The sequence below is a fragment of the Orcinus orca genome, chromosome 6 (assembly GCF_937001465.1).
Source record: "Orcinus orca chromosome 6, mOrcOrc1.1, whole genome shotgun sequence".
NCBI classification, from domain to species: Eukaryota; Metazoa; Chordata; class Mammalia; order Artiodactyla; family Delphinidae; genus Orcinus; species Orcinus orca.
In genome coordinates, this window is record NC_064564.1 from 28486009 (window position 1) to 28508429 (window position 22421).

At 42.2% G+C, this 22421-nt stretch overlaps 1 protein-coding gene and 1 pseudogene across 1 annotated transcript; both read left to right on the forward strand.

Annotated features, from left to right (window-relative positions):
- Window positions 1-17005: 17005 nt before the first annotated feature.
- LOC125964792 (spermatogenesis-associated protein 31A3-like) lies at window positions 17006-19581 on the forward strand. The gene is given in 4 exon segments (XM_049711372.1): window positions 17006-17801; window positions 17804-18980; window positions 18982-19124; window positions 19127-19581. Coding segments are annotated over 4 exon segments (2571 nt in total).
- A 16-nt stretch (window positions 19582-19597) lies between these two features.
- LOC105748346 (spermatogenesis-associated protein 31A6-like) lies at window positions 19598-20874 on the forward strand (annotated as a pseudogene).
- The last annotated feature ends 1547 nt before the right edge of the window (window positions 20875-22421 follow it).

The window sequence follows — 22421 nt, forward strand, 5'->3', positions numbered from 1 at the left end:
ATATTAGTTTGTCCCTTATTTTTCCATCCAAAAACAACTAGCTCTAGGACAAAATCATTCTTTCCTCTTATCATATTTTCATTCCTCATGCCTTTTTTTTTTTTTTTTTTTTGCTGAAAACACACATCCTACTTCCTTGTATACTGAATGGTTTCTGTTAATATCTCTAGTAGTTCTAATTACGTATTAAAATTTTAACCCTTAATACCTTAATCTCTAGTGAAAATCAACAAGCAGCAAGTATGGTTAACTGTTTATCATACCAGCTTTTCCTGGTTGGCAAATTTAGGATTATTCCATAACCTCTAGAAACATACATTTTATAATTTCTTTCTTCTATGTGGTACAAGACATGCATCTAACAAACCCAAATATCTTTAGGTTCCCTCTCACATGGAGACAAAAGTAGGTAAATTTAGACCTATTTAGTAATTAATGTTGTAGTATTTTACCTTATTTGAAATGACCTGGATATTCAAAGAATTCCCATCATTTAACTTAACTTAGCAAACTCATTACCAAAAATCTGGGGAAACTATTTTAGATAGATGTAACCCCAAACTTAATTATTCCTAAAGAGTTCACTCAAAAGTTATTATTTCATTTACCTTTCTTTTATAACTTATAAAATATCATCATACCAAATTAATTTTATTGCTGACAAGCTCTGTAACAGAAATAACATGAGCACATTGACCTTCAGTAAGTGTAGGTACAATAAAAGTAAGACATGTCTATATTGATAAAACCAGTAAGCTTAAGCTTGCTTTAATACCAGATGTTAATTTAATATTGAATATTTCCTGGATCATGTGAACCTGAAATTTATTCTGGGTGATTTCTTTCATATTTAGAAATATTTAGTTTGTAAGCTCTTAATTTTAAGTCAATTAAATAGAGCTCTTTTATAAATTTAATTTTGGTAATATTTTCCAGAGGTAAGACATCGCATATAATGTACACACAGACAAATAAAGAGACAAAACTAGAGATTTCAGAGCTTCACTTTAAAAACTTAGTTATGAATCAGATACTAAAATATAAACTTACAAGTTATAAGAGTGGGAATAAGATAAATTTATTTGCCTAGAAGACTAAGGCTTTACTATTTTTATTTTTTATTTATTTATTTATTTTGCAGTGTGCAGGCTTCTCACTGTTGTGGCCTCTCCCATTGCAGAGCACAGGCTCCAGATGCGCAGGCTCAGCAGCCATGGCTCATGGGCCCAGCTGCTTCACAGCATGTGGGATCTTCCTGGACTGGGGCATGAACCTGTGTCCCCTGCATCAGCAGGTGGACTATCAACCACTGTGCCACCAGGGAAGCACAGGCTTTACTATTTGTGGAAAAGACTTAATGTGTTCTTGAAAAACTTAAGGAGGTTATGACTTAGATTTTTGACTGAGGGGGACTTTCCAGTGGCTTGAGTTTTATTTTATTTTACCTTTTAATATTTTAATGCAATATTTCATTTTATTTATTTTTTAAATTTAATTTTATTGGAGTACAGTTGATTTACAACATTGAATCAGTTTCAGGTGTACAGCAAAGAGAATCAGTTATACATATACCCACTGTTCTATAGATTCTTTTCCATATAGATCATTAGAGAGTATTGAGTAGAGTTCCCTGTGCTATACAGAAGGTCCTTATTAGTTATCCATGTTATATATAGTAGTGTGTAGATGTCAATCCCAATTTCCCAATTTATCCTTCCCTGTCCTTTCTCCCCGATAACCATAAGTTTTTTTTCTACATCTGTGGCTTTATTTCTGTTTTGTAAATAAGTTTATTTGTACCATTTTTTTAGATGCCACATATAAGTGATATCATATGATATATGTCTTTCTCTGAATGACTTCACTAAGTATGACAATCTCTAGGTCCATCCATGTTGTTGCAAATGTCATTCTTTCTTTCTTTTTTATGACTGAGCACTATTCCATTCTATATGTGCACCACATCTTTTTTATCCATTCCTCTGTTGATGGACATTAAGGTTGCTTCCATGTTCTGGCTATCGTGAATAGTGCTGCAATGAACATTGGGATGCAGGTATCTTTCCGAATTATGGTTTTCTCCAGATATATGCCCAAAAGTGGGAGTGCTGGATCATATGGTAGCTCTATTTTTAGTTTTTAAGGAACCTCAATAGTGTTTTCCATAGTGACTGCACCAATGTACATTCTCACCAACAGTGTAGGAGGGTTCCCTTTCCTCCACAATCTCTCCAGCATTTATTCTTTGTAGACTTTTTATGAGGGCCATTCTGACCAATGTGAGGTTATACTTCATTGTAGTTTTGATTTGCATTTCTCTAATAATTAGTGATGTTGAATATCTTTTCATGTGTTTCTTGGCCATCTGTATGTCTTCTTTGGAGAAGTGTCTATTTAGATCTTCTGTCCATTTATTGATTGGGTTGTTTGTTTTTTTCGATATTGAGCTGCATATACTGTTTGTATATTTTGGAGATTAATCCCTTGTTGGTTGCTTCATTTGCAAATATTTTCTCCCATTCTGAGGGTTGTCTTTTATTTTGTTTATGGTTTCCTTTCCTGTGCAAAAGCTTTTTAGTTTAATCAGGTCCTATTTGTTTATGTTTGCTTTTATTTTCATTACTCTAGGAGGTGAGTCAAAAAGGATCTTGCTGCTATTTATCTCAGAGAATGTTTTTCTGATGTTTTCCTCTAAGAGTTTTATAGTATCTGACCTTATATTTAGGTCTTTAGTCCACTTTGAGCTTGTTTTTATATATGGTGTTAGGGAAGGTTCCAATTCCATTCTTATACATGTAGCTGTCCAGTTTTCCCAGCACCACTTATTGAAGAGACTACCTTTTCTCCATTGAATATTTTTGGCTTCTTTGTCATACATTAGGTGACCAAAGATTCACGGGTTTATCTCTGGACTTTCTATCCTGTTCCACTGATCTATATTTCTGTTTCTGTGACAGTACCATACTGTCTTGATTACTGTAGCTTTGTAGTCTGAAGACAGGGAGACTGATTCCTCCAGTTCTGTTTTTTTCTCAAGATTGCTTTGACTATTCAGGGACTTTTGTGTTTCCATACAAACTGTAAAATTTTCTGTTCTAGTTCTGTGAAACATGCCATTGATAATTTGATAGGGATTGCATTGAATATGTAGATTGCTTTGGGTAGATTTGCATTTTCACAATATTGATTCTTCCAATCAAAGAACATGGTATACCTGTCCATCTGTTTGTGTCATCTTTGATTTCTTTCATCATTATCTTATAGTTTTCTGAGTACAGATCATTTACCTCCTTAGGTAGGTGTATCACTAGGTATTTTATTCTTTTTGATGTGATGGTAAATGGGATTGTTTCCTTAATTTCTCTTTCTGATCTTTCATTGTTAGTGTATAGGAATGTAAGAGATTTCTGTGCATTAATTTTGTATCCTGCAAATTTACCAAATTCACTGATTAACTCTAGCAGTTTTCTGGTGTCATATCTAGGATTTTCTATGTATAGGATCATGTCATGTGCAGACAGTGACAGTTTTACTTTTTTGTTTCCAGTTTGGATTCCTTTTATTTCTTTTTCTTCTCTGATTGCCACGGCTAGGACTTCAAAACTATGTTGAATAAAAGTGGTGAAGGTGGCCATCCTTGTCTGCTTCCTGATCTTAAAGGAAACGCTTTCAGGTTTTCACCATTGAGAATGATGTTTACTGTATGTTTGTCATATGGCCTTTATTATGTTGAGCTAGGTTCCCCCTATGCCCACTTTCTGGAGAGTTTTTATCATAAGCTGGTGTTGAATTTTGCCAAAATCTTTTTCTGTATCTATTCAGATGATCATATGGGGGGGTTGTTTTTTTAATATCTTTATTGGAGTATAATTGCTCTACAATGTTGTGTTAGTTTCTTCTGTACAACAAAGTGAGTCAGCTATCTTTACATATACCCCATATCCCCTCCCTCTTGTGCCTCCCTCCCACTGTCCCTATCCCACCCTTCTATGTCATTACAAAACATTGAGCTGATATCCCTGTGCTATGCAGCAGCTTCCCACTAGCCATCCATTTTACATTTGGTAGTATATATATGTCAGTGCTACTCTCTCACTTCATCCCAGCCTCTCCTTCCCCACCCAATCCCCCGTGTATTCAAGTCCATTCTCCACATCTATGTCTTTATTCCTGCCCTGCCACTAAGTTCATCAGTACCATTTTGTTTTTAATTTCACATATGTGTGTTAGCATCTGGTATCTGTTTTTCTCTTTCTTACTTACTTCACTCTGTATGACAGACTCTAAGTCCATCCACCTCACTACAAATAACTCAGTTTTGTTTCCTGATATGGCTGAGTACTATTCCATTGCATATATGTACCACATCTTCTTTATCCAATCATCTGTCAATGGACAGTTTAGGTTGCTTCCATGTCCTGGCTATTGTTAATAGTTCTGCAATGAACTCCATACTGTTTTCCATAATGGCTGTATCAATTTACATTCCCCCCAACAGTGCAGGTGGGTACCCTTTTCTCCACACCCTCTCCAGCTTTTATTATCTGTAGATATTTTTTTGATGATGGCCATTCTGACCAGTTTGAGGTGATACATAATTGTGGTTTTGGTTTTCATTTCTCTAATGATTAGATCATATGGTTTTTATTCTTCAATTTGCTCATGTGATGTATCACATTGATAGATTTGCATATGTTGAAGGATCCTTGCATCCCTGGGATAAATCCCACTTGATCATGGTGTCTGATTCTTTCAATGTGCTGTTGGACTTTGTTTGCAAGTATTTTGTTGAGGATTTTTGATTCTATGTTCATTCATGATATTGTCCTTTTATTTTATTGGCATTTCCCATGAGGTTTTGTTATAGCAGTCTATATATATATGTGTGTGTGTGTATGTGTGTGTATATATATATATATACACACACACATACACACACACACACACACACACACACACACACACATATACACACAAATGTTCCTGGCCTCTTAATTTCAAATACAATTTCCATTTCTTTCATTTGTACTCTCCTCTTCTTATGTTTACTGGTTTTGATATCATATTTGTGTATGGATGACATCCTGCTTTTACTGTATGTTTGCCTTTACCAGTGAGCTTTCCCATTTGTGATTTTCTTGCTTCCCCTTGTGGCCTCTTTTTTTTTTTTTTTTTCCCCCTGCCTAGGGAAGTTCCTTTAGCATTTGTTGCAAAAACTGGTCTGGTGGTGCTGAATTCTATTAGCTTCTATTTTTCTGCAAAGCTTTTGATTTCTCTATCGAATCTGAGTGACAGTCTTGCTGGGTAGAGTATTCTTGGTTGTAGGTTTTTGCCTTTCATCACTTTAAATATATCATGCCACTCCCTTCTGGCCTGCAGACTTTATTCTGAACAATCAGCTGATAAATTTATGGGGATTCCCTTGTATATTATTTTTTGCTTTTCCCTTGTTGCTTTTAATATTTTTTCTTTGTATTTAAATTTTGTCAGTTTGATTAATATGTGTCTCCACATGTTCCTCCTTGGCTTTATCCTGTATAGGATTCTTTCTGCACTTTCTGGACTTGGGTGAAATTTCCTTTCCCATGTTAGGGAAATTTTCAACTATAATCTCTTCAAATATTTTTCTCTTTCTCTTCTTCTTCTGGGACCTGTATAATTTGAATGTTGGTGTGTTTAACATTGTCCCAGAAGTATCTGAGACTGTCCTCATTTCTTTTCATTCTTTTTTCTTTATTCTGTTCCATGGCACTGATTTCCATCATTCTATCTTCCAGCTCACTTATCCATTCTTCTGCCTCAGTTATTTGGCTATTGACTCCTTCTAGTGTATTTTTCATTTCAGTTATTGTATTATTCATCTCTGTTTGTTTGTTCTATAGTTTTTCTAGGTCTTTGTTAAACATTTCTTGTATCTTCTTGATCTGAGCCTCCATTCTTTTTCTGAGATTTTGCATCATTTTTACTATCATTACTCTGAATTCCTTTTCAGATAGATTGTCTCTCTCTTCTTCATTTAGTTGTTCTTGTAGGCTTTTTTATCTTGATCCTTTGTCTGCAACATATTTCTCTGTCATCTCATTTTGTCTACCTTACTGTGTGTGTGGTCTATTTTCCACAGGCTGCCAGATCATAATTCCTCTTGCTTCTGGTGTCTGCCCTCTAGTGGGTGAGATTGGTCCAGGGCCTGATGTAGGCTTCCTGTTGGGAGAGACAGGTGCCTGCCCTCTGGTGGATGGAGCTGGGTCTTGTCTCTCTGGTGGGCAGGGCTGTGTCAAAGTGTATGTTTTGGGGTGTCTGTGAGCTTAGTATGACATTAGGCAGACTGTCTGCTGATAGGTGGGTCTGTGTTCCTGTCTTGCTTGTTGTTAGGCCTGAGGCATTCCAACACTGGAGCAGACAGGATGTTGGATAGGGTCAGGCCTTGGTGTTGAAATGGGATCCTCCAGGAGAGCTCACACCAATTAATATTCCCTGGGGCCTCCACTGCCACTCCCCTTGCCCCCACAGTGAGCTACATCCAACCCCTTCCTCCCCAGAAGACCCTCCAAGACTCCTACGTAGGTCTTGACCAGGTTCCTATGGAGGTACTGCTTTGTGCTGGGTCCCAGTGCATGTGCACCCTTGAAGAGTTTTTATTTCCTCCAGCCCTGTGGAGATCCTGCACTCAAGCCCCACTGGCCTTCAAGGCTAAATGCTCTGTGGGTTCTTCTTCCCCATGCCTGACCCACAGACTGTCTTGGAGGGCTATTTTTATGTGGGAATATTCCTGTGTAGCCTGCATGGTTTTATTTTTTTTTTCTTTTCTTTTTTTTTTTGTGTGTGTGTGTGCAAAGGCTATTTTTAGTATAGATATCTGCTACCTCTTTCCTTAGTGTATGCTGGCTGTTATCACCTTGATAGGGGGTTTGACTGGTGTTGTGGTGACCAGAGCTTGCACTGGATATTGAGTGGGGCATTCCCTTTCCTCTGTGGTTGTCACTGCCTTGTCAGGGTTGAGTTCTGATCCCTAGTCATTGGAGTAGAGGCCCTCAGATCTGTTTCTTAGCTGTGCTTCTGATCTGTGGTGTGAGGTAGGGAGGATTGGAGCACTCCCACTTGGAAAGAAGCCACTGAGTATTCCTCCTATAGAGGTGTTCACCTGTGGGTATGCTCTGTTTTGTCTCCTTTCACCCATTGTGTGGGCTTACAAAGTACACTGCTGTTGGTACTGCTCTCAGTCCCACCTTAACCATGGTTATGCCAGCAACTGGCCCTGGTGACTCAGGCATCATTTTCACCAGGCCACTGGCCCAGATCCACCGAGGTCAGGTCCCAGTACTGCAGTAATTGTGTACCTGGACCCACTATGTGAGATATGGAGGCAGCTCAGACTCTGGCCTGGCCAAACCCCAGCATGTACGTGCCCACAAAACCCACAGCTGCTAAAGCCAGACCTGTCTCAACTTCAGGAGCACTTGTCCGCTGGGATGTTCCCAGGTGCTGAATTTAGGAAGCCATAAGAGGGAATGTAATGCCATGATTTGCACAGCCATGAGGCGAGATTTCAGCTCTTCTTCCTTAGTTGCATGTTCCCTGGAACTCAGCTGTGGTTTCAGCCCCATCTCTGCATGTGGGCCACCCACTGACGTCTGCTCCCAAGGCTACTGGAGCACATGAGCTTGTCAGGCAGGAGGATGTAGAGGCGGCAATCAGGGCAGGCAGGCTGCCCAGATGAGAGGGTGCTGCGTGGCTATGGGATGTGCGAGCCTGTCAGGCAGGAGGTAGTCAAGGTGGCAAGCTGGGCAAATGGGCCACCCACACGGGAGAGTGCTGAGGTGATGATGGCTGGGGGCATGTGAGCCACTCTGGCAGGAGCCCTTCCTAGTGCCTGTGGAGGCAGGGGCCAGTGCATGAGGAGAGAGGCTGCAATGGTGGTCCCGCCCTTTGTGCATCACTCAATCATGGCACTTTTCTTCTATGGTGGTCTGGGCTTCCTCCAGGAGTATTCCTTGTTGTGGAGCTCCTCAATCCTATCCCCTTGAGCTGTCTCCTCACAGCCAACATCATTCCCCTTCCTGGGTCTGTTTTTCAAACCCCACATTCCAACATTCAGCCCCCATGTGCACCAGTGGTCACCAGGGGCTTGGACATGCAGAGCTGTGGCCAGACCATTTGTGTAGGCCTCACTCTCTCCTGCCTGCCACAGACTGGTTGCTGCACTATTCTCTGAGCCACCAAATTTCTCCTTCTGCCCCAGCTTCTCTCCCCGCTGCTTCCCCAGATGCGGGAACCTCTTCTCATCTTCAGCTCTCCCCCCACCCCCGCCCAGGGTCACAGGTCACGTCCCACTTCATCTGCTCTTCCTTTTCCCTTCTTCTTTCTTTCGTCCTACCTGGTTATGTGGGGATCTTTCTTGTCCTTTCAGGTGCCTGAGGTCCTCTGCTAGTGTTTATCAGGTGCTCTGTGAGAATTGTTCCATTTGTAGATGTATTCTTGATGCATTTGTGGGGAGATATGAACCCCATATCTTCCTACTCCTCCGTCTTCTTGACTGACTAATCAGCAGTTTGAGTTTTAAAAGGCCACATTTTCCCCCTTTTTTAACCTTGGTTTCAGGTTCTACCTAATTTAGCTAATTAGGCTCGGTCTCAGGTCATTGTGGTCTGTATTTACGTTTCTGATTTGTACCGATTTGCGAGACAAAGACAGTTGCTTTTAATTCCCCAAAGAACTGGCCTGTCACCTAAATAATATTAAAAGATTGATTTGCCCAACTACATTTTCTTTAATTTGCTTTTCTGTATCAGTGAGAAGATTTCCAACTAGACTGAAATTTCAGAATTCTATAGTCTAGAACTTTATGGTTTAATTTATCATACCTTCAAAACTTGCATAAGGCATTCAACAAAGACCCTCTTTCTGAGTGCACAGGTTAGACCCAGAGTAAAGTCTCCATTATTTATTTTTATTATCCCTTAAATATTAGCTCTCAGTTTTTACCTTATATTGTATAGGCTCAGGTAATCACACTGGTTTCCTTTAGCATGTTTAATTAATATTTCCTTCATATGCCATCTTATAATATCAAGCAGGGGAAGAATTCCCCAGTGAAACATGTCTATCCCACACAATATAATTAGGCAAAGGAGAGGTAATTATCTTATACAATGCCCATTTAAACATACCAATTTTTATAAACTTTCATCTCAATTCAATCAATTTTGTACCTTTGACTTTAGTTTCCATTAGGATCCAATCAAGTCTTGGTCTTACAGGAGTTCTAAAATCTTTCCTTTCTTGTGTCCCCCAACCATTTTATCTGTTTTGTAGGAAAGACTCTGGGGTCCCCAGAGAGTGGTTTAGCCAAGGGACTCAGGCACTTTTGTCAATCTTTTAACTTGATTAATTGGTCTAACTTTTGCCCCAAGTAATTGTTGGTCAGGTATCTCAGTGTAATTTTACGTGTATAAAATTTATATATAATAAAATATACATATTTTAAACTGGAGTAAATAGGGCAGACTTGTTTGGGTCTGACCCTTTAATGTTGAGCACAAGTAGGAGATCTCTTTGGCCCATCCAATCTTAGGTAGTGTTGTATCCAATCTTTGATTTATCTCATTAATGTCTGTTTTATTATCACACTTTAAAATAACCATCTAAAGATTTCTTATTCATTTAGGAGAAGTTCCTTTAAAATTTCCACCTTGTTGGGAAAAAGTTTCTAGACTGTTCCTTCAGTTTTTTTCCCTGTTACTTAACCTAATTAACAATAATTATTCTAATGTTTTTATTAGCATCTGTAAGACCCATTGAGGGGAAGCAGAGACCACAAATAAGGTTTCCCAAACCAATTTTTTGGGTTTGTTTGAAACTAAAGGAGTTTTTAGGTTAACCATTATATGTCTAATTTCCAACATTTTTCCCCCCATATGAGCCAATAAAACAGCTGTTTATAATGAGAGCTCTCTAAAAATTTACCAATTTAGAAGTTTCTCCAATTTGAAGGATCCATTATCTGGCCATAAATGAGGTATACCTTAATAGTGACTCAAACCAATAAGACACAAGAGGCTTCCCCACAAAAGAGTGTAAAGGATGCTGTCTAAATAAGATCCAGAAAATTTACTCCCAAAAGTAGTTTAAGAAAGTAATGATCTTTGTAGTACAGGCTGACACAATGAAGGTTAAGATGGCAAAAAGCCCCTGAGAATTGGTACAGTCAGACAAAAGACTACTCAGAATCCCAGTGTATTTGACTGGCTACCAAATGTACACCATATAAGTACTTCTGGATGGTAGCGACCAAGTTCTCAAAACATACACACACACACACACACACACACACACACACACACACACACACACACACACACACACACACTGAAGTATATCAGATAGAACACTTATATTTCAAAGACACAGGAAGAGAAATGCAAGTTTCCCCTAGAAAGCCTTTTGTTTTTTTGAAGTCAGAATTCTGAAAAGATGTTTTTATCAAGCCAGCTTTTTCTAATCTAACTTAACTGCATATGCAATAAAAGAGGCTTATCTTAGTCATTTTAGGGCAAGATTTTCTTTAAGTCCCAAGTAAGTAAGCACTTGTAAATGTAAATTTTGTATGTACATAAACCTGGCCAGGGTATCAGTTGGAGGCTGGAAATCTGTTGTTCCTTTTTCTTTTGTATTGAAAGCTAAGTTCCCCATTCTGAGTTCAATTTGTGAAGATCACTTTTATTTTGACAAACTCTATTAAAGTAGCCAATTCAAGTAAGACAAGTTAGTCTTCCACCTAATTACCCAGTCCAAATTTTACTCAGTGTCTTTCACCTGAGCAAAGTCTTCCCAGTCTTTCAACTGAAGATAAACCAGTGTCTAAACTGAGCAAGATCTTCCCAGTGTCTTTTAAGTGAGGCTAATCCACTTGAGCAAAAGTCTTCCCAGTGTTTTTCTACAGAGGATAAGCTCTCAGTGTTTAAACTGAGTAAAAATCTTCCCAGTGTCTTTCACTGAGGATGACCCAGGTACTCCTACTTGAAACCAAGTTTCAAGGATAACCTACTACTCGAGAAGAGTTTAACACCACTGAATAAAACTTAGGATCATCAACCAAAACAGGAGATCCAAGAACCAAGAGAGACTCGCCCAAATTCGTCTGGACTCTCTGAGAAAGTGGACAGGCCCAAGAAGCCTCTGCTGGTGCCAAGACTCTGGATCCTCATAGAGTTCAGGCAAAGAAGAAAAGTCTGCTCTGGGCCCCTTCATTGGTTGCCAAGACTGCTGACTGAAAAATATGCACAACCCAAAAGGAGAATTATGTTTTATTTGGCAGATTTTCTGAGGACTTAAGCCCAGAACACAGCCTGTCAGATCAGTCTGAGGAACTGCTCAGAAGACCTAAGGGAGGAGTCAACAAAAACCAGGTAGTCAGAACATCAAAAGATTACTATTAATTAAAGGAAACTAGACATCTCAAGTTAAGGACTTTAGCACGTTTCTATGTATGAGAAGATGAAAGAATCTGGGCTTCTTGAAATCATTCCTTTGATGTGCCCCTTAACTCTAGAATCAGTACCCTGTTTTTCTCCATCCCGAATCCCCTCAAGGTGCACAGTTGAGGGTTCCTGCTTTGATGTCTGACTTGATGGCTGCAACATCCTTTGTCTACTGATATGGCAGGGAACATTTTTCATCCACAGGTAAGAAATTGAGGAGAAAATTAACATAATTCATGATATAAAACCATTACAGTATTAAAAATTCCCAAATGTCAAACAAACATAAGTACCCTTGACCTGTAAAATGGAAGATGCCATAGAAGGGAAAAAAAGAAACAATAAAGAAAATGTAGAAAATAAAGCATAAAATAAGATGGCAGAAATCAATAACAGTAGAACAGTAGAACAATTAAATAAATCAAGGTAAATGTTATCATAAGATTTTTAAATTTCAAAAAAAAAACCCATCAAACAAAACATATTGAAAATAAAGTAATAGAGAAAATTTAGACAGCAAATATGAATACAAAGAAGACCTGTTAAGTAGTTAGTCAGACATTAGCAGCAAGGAGGTGACAGTGGTGAGAAAGACAAGAAGAAGAAATTGAGTCACACCCAGCCATCTGGGGACTCTCCCTTGACTCCACCCAGAACGGGCGAAACTATGGTCGTGTGGTGGGCAGCTTATCCTGATAAAGAGAGGCACAGTAACACGAGGGGACTTCTCCAGGCTGTGCATGCCCAGACCAGAGAGGCGTATAACCTATAGTAAATCCAAACTCATTATACCATAATTACAATAAATTACATGTGGTTTTGCCCCTCCCCCCACCCAGTAGGAATTTCTTGGGGATTCAAGGATGAGAGCATGCTCAGCAGAATACTTGTTACATAGCTCAGGACTGTCAATCAAATAATGATCCCTTGTCACTCACCCCCACCTCCCTGCAAAATGCTCCTTAAAAGCGCTCTTAAGCCTTTATAGGAATGCTGCTTTCAATTCGCAGAAACAGCACCCCCACCCCCACCCCCACCCCCGAGAGTGTACCTTTGCTTCGATATACTTTGCTTTGGACTTGCTTCACTTCACTGAAATAGCCTGTTCTCAGAAATAGCCTGCTCTTTCTCTCTCCTTCTCTCTCTCCCTCTCTGAGAGTGTACCTATGCTTAAATAAACTTTGCTTTGTGCTTAAGTTTAACATGGTAGTTTGCGATCCTTTGCTTACTCATGGAAGGCCTTCCACTGACCTCCTCAGTTGAAGCTATTTTATTACAAAGCATGTCCACCCGGTGACAGACCTAAATCTAAATTTTGATAAAAGGTTGAATTAAGGTGAGAATATCATATGGGAGGAAAAGATTGTAAGAAAAATAGTAGATGTAGAAGATATGTTTGTGAAAGTGCACATTCATGGCAATATAGCCAAATAAACTCACATGCCCACGTTCCCACTAAAACTGTATAAAATTATGACCAACAAGCAGAGAATACACATTATTTTAAAGCCCTCATGGGGCATTAAGACAAATTTACCATGCGAATCCTTCAGTGAATCTTGTGTTACTGCTAAAGGATAGAGGGTGGTGTCATAAGGGAATTTTGTGTAAGACTCAAAGCTCCCTTTCTATATGGTTCAGGCTGGACTTGAAGCTTCAGGGGCCTGGGAGAATGGGGCAGGGAAGGCAAGGCACACTCAGAAAAGAGAATACATACATAACACACTAGGGTTATATGAAGAGGCTGCTCAAGACCTGGCTTAGCCCCAAGGGTTTGACCCCCTAGTCCTACTCTTCACCCTACAGCCCTTTAGGGTCAGGACCTTGGCTCATCCTAACCCATTCCTAGCTTCTGGGTATTCCTAGCTTCTGGGTATGAGTGCACATGTCTGAATGTTCATGTTCTCTCAAAATTTACATGTTGAAATCCTAACTCTTAAAGATAGGAGGCAGGGTCATGCAAAAGTGCTTATGAGCTTTCATGAATGGGCTTAGTGCCTTATAAAAGAGACTCCAGTGATATCTCTAGCCTCCTCCCATCATATGAAGATACAGAGAGAAGGCTCCAGCTGTGAACCAGGAAGAGAGCTCTCACTACGAGGTGACCATGCTGGTGACTTGATCTTGGGCTTCCCAGCCTCCAGAACTGTGATAATAAATGTCTGTTGTTTTTAATCTACCCAGTCTATGGTATATTGTTATAGCAGCCCTAATGGATTAAGACCACATATTTCAAAATTTACCTGGAGAGTGGGGACTGTCTTATCGTTGCAAACTAAGAAATTGGGTTGAGACAACATATGAAAGATTTTTTTAAGTAGAAAATTATGGATTATTGGACTTGAAAGTACTAGATTGGTTAAGGAAAATGAGTACGTGTGTATGTGCGTGTGTCCCCAAAGTTTTTGTGCAGTTTAAAGATTTACTAACTCCAGAATTATAAACGCTACAAACTTACAAAAATATCATTTGAAGGTTTAACTGTTACCAGATACAAGTCTGTGTGCCTGATGCACAGTGAGGCTAAATACTGAAACATCAGAGTTTGGAGCAGAGAAAGGTTTACACAGTGCCATGCAAGAAGACGTGTGGCTCATGCCCAGGAAAAAACCCAAACTCCCTGAAGGCTTTCAGCAAAGCCTTTTTAAAAGCAAGGTGAGGGAGGGGCATGGCTAATTGTTGCAAATATCTTGGTGTTGGATCCTTTATTCTAGCAGCTGGCTAGATGGGTCAGATCCTGGTCAGGTCACATGTTCCTGTAAACCTCCAACAAAACAATTATTATTCTCTGTTCTGCAAATTTTAATCTCCATGAATGGGCTCTTAAAAGTCAGAGCCTTAGAAATAGGCTATCCTGTATATTTCAGGCTATAGGCAACATTGTTTTACAAAAAGTGCAGAGCCAGCCTGGGTCACAGGGATGGACAGAGTTAGCTCGGGCAACAAAGCATAAAGATTAAAGTAAAAAAGATCTAATGTGGAGTCAGATTTGTTCTTCCCTATTACATAACTATTTATAATTCTTTCATACTTATGAATTTTGAAAAATAAATTATGTTAATTTTTGTGTGTAGTTCCCTCTGATAGAAAATGAGGCAAAACATACACTATTCAAAATTCACAAAACTAAATAAGTGTAAAAGAAATTCAAGTTCTATCCCTGGGTTTATACAAGACATAAAAATGATGTGGGAAAGTTGGAGCTGAGGACAAAGGAAATCCTGAGTGTAAAAATTTCTGTGAAATAGCCAATCTTCCAGGGTCAACTTAAGATTTTCAAGAGTTATAAAATTGGTGGGCCTCAAGTAAAGATCTCTAATGGATGAAGCAACCAGGTTCCAGATGGAATGAATAGAAAATTGGCTAAGGTCTCTCTGACAGAATGAGAGTAGTTGGAAGGAGGGATCTGGAAGCCCCAGGAGGGTGCAGGTGTCTGTGGGGTTGGATGGGAAGGAGGGGCAGTGATTCAGCCTATTTCTCTTATTGCTCCCTCCCCCACACTCAGGAGCCCTTTGTGACAAGGCCACAGCTCTGTGATGCAGGCCTGGATTTCTGCCATTAAGTGAACTCCCAGTGCTCTGTTGCCTGAGGGCAGCAATGCAATTCAGAAGATAGAGAATCTCTTTTTTTTGAAAAACATTGTTGCTATCTGGCTGAGATCCAGCCGGACTGCCTGGGTGATTGATATCATCCTTGCTGTTCCTGTGTGGACTGGGGCTTTACCTAATGTTACTCCCCTGCTTCCAGAGTAATCCATTCTTAGCACCACCTAGGAAATATGGAAACATCAGGAAGGTAAGAAACCTTTGGCTTAATCCCAGCAGAGATTATCTCTTTTTTTATTATTCTTATTTCCACTTTTCTAAACCACCTAGAGATTCTCCTGAGATGGGAACTCTCAGAAAAGTATAGAACATCATCCTTCTAGGGAAAAGGCAGGCCAGAGAGGGGTTAGAGTGGGCATGAGGATTTCTAGCCCAGGATCTTAGACCAGGAGTTCAGGTATGGTAGAGGGTTCCAGGGCAAGTCCCAAATGCAGTGACTAATGGTCAAGGACTGGATTACTAAGAGTTCAGTCTCTGCAGAAAGGCTGATCCCTGAGCCCTGGTTCAGCAGCCACCTTCCCACAGCGGGTGTCTCAAGTGAGACCTTCCTCTGTTTTGGGGCTGATCTAAAGGCAATGCTGAGCCCCTAAGAGCCTGAGAGAAGAGGCTGGATTGGAGGTCTGGCCTTGGGAAGCAGAATCCTATCTGACAAAGCTCACGTGAGCATTTAAGTCTGAGAATGTGTGTGTTTCTTGATCAGAGGAACAGTGACAGAAGAAATCTATGGTGATTAAAACTTAAAAAATCCTTTGCACTCTTCAAAGAAGAAAAACTGAAAATATTGTTATCCACTTTAAAAATAAGTAAAAGGTGAAAAAACCGCACAGAGTTTTAGTTAAATGTAGAAAGTCATGTTGTTCATGAACACAGCTTGCCTAGATAGAGGACAGTGAGAGTTGGGTGTTAGCCCCTCATTTTTTCTTATCTCTCAGCATCAAGTAGAGCTGAAGTGGAGGAGCAGGAGTAGGAAGAAAAGTAGATCTTTGAAAGCTAAGCCTTTGCCATTCAGCCCTGCATGCCCCCGAGGGTTAGCTTCCATCTCTCCTAATCCTGAGGGCCCAGCTTCATGGTCTCTGAGGATGCCAGTGGCAGAGCTTATTCTTCAGGAAACAGAGCCTTGGGGAGGCTCCTTGGAAGGGGATCAGAGCCCAGATACTTCCCAGAAATTTGTGCTTAGAATGAAGCCATAAGGACCTAGAAATGGGGTGTGTGGACTGTGGTGGACCATTGGTGTCTGGGTTGGGAAGTGGGACCTCCAAGTCCAACTGTGGACAAGTTGTTTAACTTTGCTCAGATTCCTCTGTGTGATGACCACTGACCTTTCTCCCCTACAGGGCAGTTGTAAGGGCTACAGGGGTTAATTAACATGGAAGCACTTTGCAAAGGACAAACCCTTTTCAAGTGATCCTTACCATCACGGTCAGGGACATGTGGCCTTGGACACTGATACTTGGGCTCCAGAGTCTAATCCTCCAAAGATTTCCCTTAAAGGGCCATTGCACTCAGCCTCCTGAAAGACTCTTAAGCCTCTGCCTTCACCGCCATGACCCAGTATCCTGATTTCCAGCTTGCAGAGATTGCCTGGAAGAACTGGAGGGGACTCACAACCTGGTTTCACTTCTGCAAAGGTAAAGAATCTTTCCCCTTCTCTCCTGGGTCATCCTTCCTCCCAGAGACTATAATGTGACCCCAGTCATGGGAGGGGGAGCCATGGGAGGGCATGGCTAAAGCCCTAGGGTGAGGGAGAGCAGGAGCATTATGAAGTCAGTGTGGGGGCAGAGGAGGGTTCTTGGGCTGCAGGTGCCCACCCCTGCCTGTCCTGTCCAGCCCTCCTGGCCCCATCTGCTCTCCTACAGCTGCCTGGGAAGGCTTCCTGGCAAGGACAACTTTCATCAGCTCTCATGTCAAGACCCTCCTGGTGAGATGTGCAAAGCAGTGCCTGCTGGAGCCCACCAGCCATGCAGGGAGCCTGTGGAAGATACTGCTCCTGCCACATCCCTATTGGTTCCTCTTACCAAGTGCCGTCTACATCTGGCCTCTTCCATTTCTCCAGGCCCAACGACCTCCTCAGTTTCTGTTCATTCACATACATCCCTGAGTGCCTCTCAGTCACCAGAGCCTTTTCTTCCACTGGATAGCCTTTCACCCCTGCCACTTGCTCTTTCCTCTCCCACATCATGTCTGCCTGATTCATAGGCCTGCCCTCTGACAGCCTCCTCTGCCCTACCACCACCAGACTCAATTCTGACTCTTACTTAGTGTGACTCTTCAATGGTACTACCACTGGGCACTGTCCCACAGAGGATGTCTCCACATACTCCTTGGTCATCTTCCATCATCCTAGCCATCTCAGGCCTTGGCCACTCAAGCTGTCCAATTTCAGCCCTGTCCTGGTGGCAGGCAGCTACCAAATCCTTGTGCCTATCAACCTTATCACAGAGCAAGTCCCAAAAAAAGCACCTTTCCCACAACCCACCAGAGGCCTCATTCTGTGTAGGCCCCACAGACAGACAGGTAGAGGTGAGTACCCCTCTTTTGCTCAACTCTGATGACCAGAACCTCCTGGAGATACAAGTCACAAACAGAGTTGAGATCAAGATTCTGAAGGAAAAAGAAAACAATGGATCACATTTAAAACAAATGAGCCCAAACTGCCACCTGAATTCTTTGGGGAATATGCTGAAATCACTAGGTACTGAGCAGAACACTACAACCCCCAAATTTTCTGGAGCATAAAAGACAAACCAGAGCAGCTGCCTTGTCTTCAGCAGTTCTCATATCCCAAGGTCTTGGGGGACCATCTACAGCAGAAATATAACCAGTTTTTCTGGGGTCTCCCTTCTCTGCACAGTGAATCCTTGGTGGCTACTGCCTGGATCTCCGAGAGCTTTTCAGCACCACAGTCTCCTTCTTTCTTATTCAATGGAATTTCGAATGCCTGCCCAGTTCAAATGCAAGCTAAAATATCTCCACTGCTTTTCCAGTTCCAGCCCCTGTCCCATCTAGAGTTCCAATCTCGACCCTTTATTCCAACAATACCTCAATTCCAGCCTCCACTTCTGGCTCAGGTCCAAACCCAGGCACATCTCAAATCCTCTCTCCCAATCCTGCCACCTTCTTCTCTACCCCAGATTAGGGCCTGTGGAGTACCTTGCCCTACAGCCCAGAATAAGGTACAATTTCTTACCCCAACTGGGATTCAACATTCAGAATGGTCCTTGTTGCAGAAGCAACTAGAAAATGGGTGGGCTTTATCTTCTGTAGTCAAAAGATCTCAGGAACTCTTTAGTGTCTTCACTTCCAACATTCCTGAGGACAGCTGGGTTGCCTCCATCCTTCCTGAGAATTTTCCAATCAGTCCTGAGCTCCAGAAGCAACTGAAAGAACACTTCCAAAAGTGGCTCATCCAACACCGGTGGGAGCTGCCACAAAGGATCCAAGAGCCTTTAGAGATAAGGCAGCTTCAGGGAGAATTACCAAGGACATGCCAGGCAAAGGACAAGCATGGACCCTCACAGCCCTCTTTGTTTACAGGTGAAAGCAACAAGGATGCACAGAAGGTGGGGTTCCGGCTAAGTCAGGAACTGGGCAAGGGCCTGGGACATATTCTGGGGAAGATCCCAAAAGATCTCTCCAGAAGCTCAGAAAGCTCCCTAGTGAAGTTTAAGGGGGTGAAGTCTGAGGAGTCAAAAAGTGACTTGAGGCTCTTGAGGAGTGACTCAGGAATTGATTTACTAAGGAGCTTAGACAAGAATCTAGAAAACATTTTGAAAGGCCATTTGGGCAAAAAGTTGGGGCAGATCAATGAGGGTTTGATTCCTGTGAATGTGCGTCAATCCTGCCTTGTCCTCGAGCATGCTTCTCCCAAGTCCGATATTCACATGGAAACCAGAAATCTTGAAGGGTTGGGAACCCTGTATGAACACCTCCTGTACGGTTTCCTTCCTTGATCCAGACACTCGAGAGGTGCTGGAAGCACATATTATAAGGTTTTTGGTGAAGCACAGGTGGACCCTACCCCTCAAGGTCCTCAAGCCCCTAAATCTAAGTTGAAAAAGTTTCAACCCTCCACCATTCTGCAGTTTGCCTTTTCCCCTTCAGCCACCTGTGTATCTGGGTCCCACTCAATAGTCAAGTTTGCTGAGTTCCTGGGAAAACCTCCTCAGGCTAATTCAGGAGAGGAGGTGATAACAGGAGAGTCAGTTCCTACCCTGATGAGGCCTCTCCTTGTCCCCTCACTTGTGTGTAAGGAAATCCAGAGTGCCCTGGGAGGGATTCCATCTGGTGACTACCATGGGCCCTCAAAGGCTTCTCTGACTGGACAGGAGGGCAGGCCACCTTCTCCATCCCTCACACTCAGCCTTGTGGACAGAACCTGGAAGAGTGAGACTGTGAAATGGGTCAAGAGGGACAGCCAGGTCCAAGTTCAGAAATGGTCAGGAATGAGCCAAGAGAGGAGAATGGTGGCCAGGCCTCACGAGACCCCTGCCATAGGGTAACAGTGATGGAGGTGAACTTAGGATCCCAATCTTTGAGAGGTGAAGAGGCCAGGGAGGCTGTGGAGGCCAAGGAGTCCCCTGCTCTTCAACCACAGTCTAGTGTTATCTTGGAAACCAAAGTGTTGACAAAATTCCAAACCACATATGTACATATGAGGAGTTTAGAGGTACCAGGGACCAGTTAAAATTTCCTACTACCTAGAATGTCTGTTTTCCAACATCCAGGTGAGCCATGCCTTAACATGGAGGTTGCTAGTGAGTTTAAGTCCAAAGTAAAGGTACAATCAGACAACCAGCTTCAGGACTTTCCCAAACACATGTTCCTTGCTGCAGACAACTTGGCTTCTCAGGTGCCTCAGTGCCATCCCCAGAGAGTCCCCACCAGAGACAGGTTAGCTTCCCAGGAGCCAAGTGGCCTTATGGAAGCCCAAAGGAGCAACCTAGGGCAGCAGGAGCCCAAAACTTCAGGACTCATGGAAGAGCCAGAGCAAGATGATTGCCCCTACTTACAAAAGAGAGGCCTGTAGGAAGCATAAACCAGGAGAGCATGAAGAAGGGTTTAAAGAATTAGGGACCTCTCAAGCTGGAAGTATGAGCCGCCCTGCCCAGGTCAGGGGAATAACAGACTCTGTTGGGAGCAAATGTCTCCAGTTCATGCCAGAGAAGAAACATAGCCCTCCAGAAAGCCTCTTCAGAAAAAGGACGAGGCTATTTTTAAAGTGGATTTTCCCCAATAAAAACTCAATGGTCGAGATGCTCTGCAAAAATTCAAGCCCATATCAGCCACTGCCCAGAGTCACAGATCAGTCAAAAGCAGATAAATCTTGAAGAGTGAGACTGCTGAGGGTCAGGCACTCATGACAGCTGTTGGACAGATCCTAGAAGAAAAAATAGCAATTCACCATGGACTTCATGCCACAAAGTTAAATGAACACAAACAGGAATTCCAAGCCCCAGTATGTGGGTGTTTCTGCTACCATAGGCTTACCTCCTACCCAGAGCAAGGGAGAATGATGGGTTATATAGCCTGCAGTCATCAAGCCACCTCCAAGGGCCAGAGCTGTTCTATCAGGGAAAGGGAAGTCAGACACCAACATAGTTTGAAAAGTGTAAGATTCAACGATGAGCAGCTGGGCCTAATGTGCCTCCCATCCTCGCCCTCCAAGAAGAGTTTGTTTCCAGTTAGTACCTGTCAGTATGGGCCAAGGATTCCAGGTACCCCAGCCCGCCATCAACACTGTCCAAGGCATTGTCATCTTTGGGGAGGTGTCTTGCCTGGTCAACAGTAAAATCTTTCTTTAGTCTTCCCTTTAGTAGGAAAACATGTCTCCAAGTAAAAATTCAGTCCATGTAGAGAAAATGATTTTCTCATTAGCACATCCAACATATTTAATGTTCCCCGATACATATATTTTTTTTTCTTTCTTTCTCATAAGAGCATAGTGCAATGGCTGCTGTCTGTGCTGTGCATTTTGTCTTCTAGAAGGGAGGGGCATGGAGGGAGGTTGACAGTAGCATCACAAGCTTGCTCCTTGTCTCGTGTCCCTTCATTGCACCTTATAATACTGTCATTACACAAACCAAAGCTACTCTAACAATGAGATGGGAAAAACCTATGAAGCCCACACCCAAGGATCTGGTTCAACCAGTCTTTCTCCTTCTTCTCTGCTACTTTGAACTTTATGCAACTGTAGTGGATAGGTTTACACAATAGGGCCGGACATTCCAATTCAGGCTCCAGGAAGTGTCAGAGCCAAGTGGATGGAAGTTTGGGGGGAATAGAATATGGGCTCTGAGTTCAGAAGCAGGAGAAATCTTGCCCCTGGATCTCTTGGTAGGCAATATACAACATCTGCTCTTAAGAGCTCCTTCCTTCTCTCTCTGATGAAGGCTGGGATTGAGATATGCCCTATGAACCCCTTTTAGCTTAGCCATAAAAAAATGTACAGCATCACCCTCCCCCACCTCTGTTTTTCCTACACTTTAGAGCAGCAGCAAGGATGGCATTTCCAGCTCTGTGTGTGTAGGTGGGGGGAGTATCAGGGAGGCTGCTGAGGGCTGTGTTGAGCCCAGTCCCATATAATTGAATGGCTATGTTCATGGGTCACCTACCTTCCACTCTATGTTAACCCCAGAGAAGGAGTTTTGGATGAATGGAATAGGGGTGTGACTGTGTGTAGTAACTATCTGTTGGTCAAACACTGTGAATTTAGGGTGGGATGTAGGTGTAGAAAAAACATTGGATCCAAGGAAGGAGGCAAAGTGGTACCATATTCCCATAAATGTGCAGTGAAAGAGCAGCCCCCTGACATACAACCACCATCTAAAGGCCTAAAGGGGAGGAAAAGTTAAGGGTCCAGTAGCTCATCATAGCCCCACCCCAGGGTCTCTACCCTATTCCAACTCTAAGATCACAGACCTAGAGAAACCACATTTAGGTCAAAACAGAAGGTCAAACTTATAGAAGTAAAGCAAATCAGGGAAGGTTAATCTCTTAATACTATATTTAATAAGCTTACACATCATCACCTCTTGACTTTTAGAAAGGATAACTTAGCAATAGGTGTAAAAGCCAGGACTAGGGAACGTGGGATATGACTCCTAGTCTAGTGACCTTCACATAAACACATGGCCCAAGGACTGCTCCAGGGGAGAGGTGGGGACTGGCTTGTGATTGTGTAGTAAGCCTTGCCTGTCTCACAGTCCTTGATCACCCCAGACCCTGGCAGGTGAAGAAACAATCAGACAGGATTTGTGGTGGTGTGGAGGTGACCTGTGCAAAATGGATGGGGCAGGGTGCAATCCAGGAGTGTTCCACTGATCTGCTTCTAGCACAGCTT